Source organism: Schistocerca gregaria, chromosome 8, assembly GCF_023897955.1.
Source record: "Schistocerca gregaria isolate iqSchGreg1 chromosome 8, iqSchGreg1.2, whole genome shotgun sequence".
Taxonomy (NCBI): domain Eukaryota; kingdom Metazoa; phylum Arthropoda; class Insecta; order Orthoptera; family Acrididae; genus Schistocerca; species Schistocerca gregaria.
This window is the reverse complement of record NC_064927.1, coordinates 395,279,921-395,281,480: the sequence shown is the minus strand read 5'-3', so window position 1 is coordinate 395,281,480 and position 1,560 is coordinate 395,279,921. Positions and strand designations below refer to the sequence as shown.

At 64.3% G+C, this 1,560-nt stretch overlaps 1 protein-coding gene across 1 annotated transcript; it reads left to right on the top strand.

The window, feature by feature from the left end:
- Window positions 1-547: 547 nt before the first annotated feature.
- Window positions 548-1,084, top strand: LOC126285213 (spidroin-1-like). Its single transcript, XM_049984516.1, has one exon. It carries the CDS (start codon window positions 548-550, stop codon window positions 1,082-1,084), a length of 537 nt encoding a protein of 178 aa, XP_049840473.1.
- The last annotated feature ends 476 nt before the right edge of the window (window positions 1,085-1,560 follow it).

Sequence of the window (1,560 nt, the reverse complement as noted above, 5' to 3'; positions counted from 1 at the left end):
TCTATAATAAAGGCTTTAAGGTGGAATTATCTTCAAGGAATGTATCCACTCACTGGAGGCTTCGAGAAACTCGGATTAAGTTTTTGCGACCGTGCAGAGAATGGTGGAGAAAGGTTTCCTGCTCGTTAATGCGAGTTTCGGCAGTAAATTCTGCAGCGGAGGGGAAGAATGTCAATAGTAGGCAACTGTTGTAGCGCGGCGGGCCGGCGACTCGGAGACAGTGGTGTGAGTCGGCTGGCGGGGTGGAGTGAGGCGGTGGTGGGGGGGTTCCCTAGTGGCGGGAGGGGCGGCGCGGCGCTGGAGGGGCGGCGCCGCTGCAATGTAAACAAAAACAAGCGGCGCTGCCCGGCGCGGCTCGGCGCAGCGAAAATCGATAGCGGCCGTGGAGTCGCGGCGGCACGAGGAGGAGGAGGAGGAGGAGGAGGAGCTGTGCAGCCAGCCAGCCCCCAGGCACGGCACTAACCTGTGCAGCGCCGCAGCCCGCTGGGCGTAGGCCATCTGCGCCTGGGGCGGCATGCCGCCGCGCTCCAGGTGCACCACCGTCTCCATGGGGCGCCGGCGCCGCGCTCACGACACACGACACCACACGACCATGCTCTGTGACACGCTAGCTGCTGCGGCTGGCACGGCGGCGGCGGCGGCACCTCGCCGGCGGCGGCCGGCTGCGGCTGCGGCTGCTTTCGCTGCTGCTTTCGGGACGCCGCCGCGGACACAGACGACGGCGGGGGCTGCGCGGAGCGTCGGCGTCGGCGTCGCGGCCTCGGTACTCGGTAGTCATGGGCGGCCCGGCGAGTGCTGGCGGCGCGGTGCTGCGCTGCGGGCCGCGGTTGCCGGGGCCGCGCCGGAGCGGAGCGGAGCGGGCGCGTCGCGGAAGCGCCGGCCGGCCCGCGGCCCGCGGGTGGGCGTGGCGGGGCGCGGCGGGGGGTTGGGAGGGGGCGGGGCGGGGCGGGGAGGGGAAGGCGCGCCGGGCGGACCAGGGGTGGGGGGAGCCGGCCGCGCTGGCGCCCGGCCCGGCAGCGCGCACTGCGGCCGGCGGCTGCGAGGCAGGTGGCCGGCGTCTGATGGCGCCAGGGGCGGCGTGTGACGATCACAGCTGTCGCCAGTGCGTCCACAATACTCTGCCCGCTGCAGGCTGCGCTGAAATACAGCAGGCTGGTCGCACGTGTCGGAAGAACTGTTCTTCTTGCGACCGTCGCCTGTTTCCAGTTTTTCCTGTTCATCTTCTGACGATTTGCATTCATTCATGAGGATGACCCGCACTCCTTGGTCGCAAATACTCGCTCTATTAACTTGGTAAGCCTCTCGGACCGGTGTGTGTGCCACATGCAAGCCCACACTGCGTCACAGTGGTGTTACAAGTACGTTAGATACATTACACTGCAGTGACTAAGATTTGTGACACTTTTGTACGTCATTTTTGAGGTGCCAATCGTATTTGAGGTATACCACAACCGATGTTGTTGTAAATGAATATCTTAATGTGATACCGGAAATTCACTAACAACCTTCCTAAGTAATTCTGACACAGTATGAGCAATACGCTGGTGTCGTGACTCACTT

Excerpts from the sequence above, each read along its gene's own strand:
- LOC126285213 (XM_049984516.1), top strand. The coding sequence starts at position 548 with ATGGGGCGCCGGCGCCGCGCTCACGACACACGACACCACACGACCATG.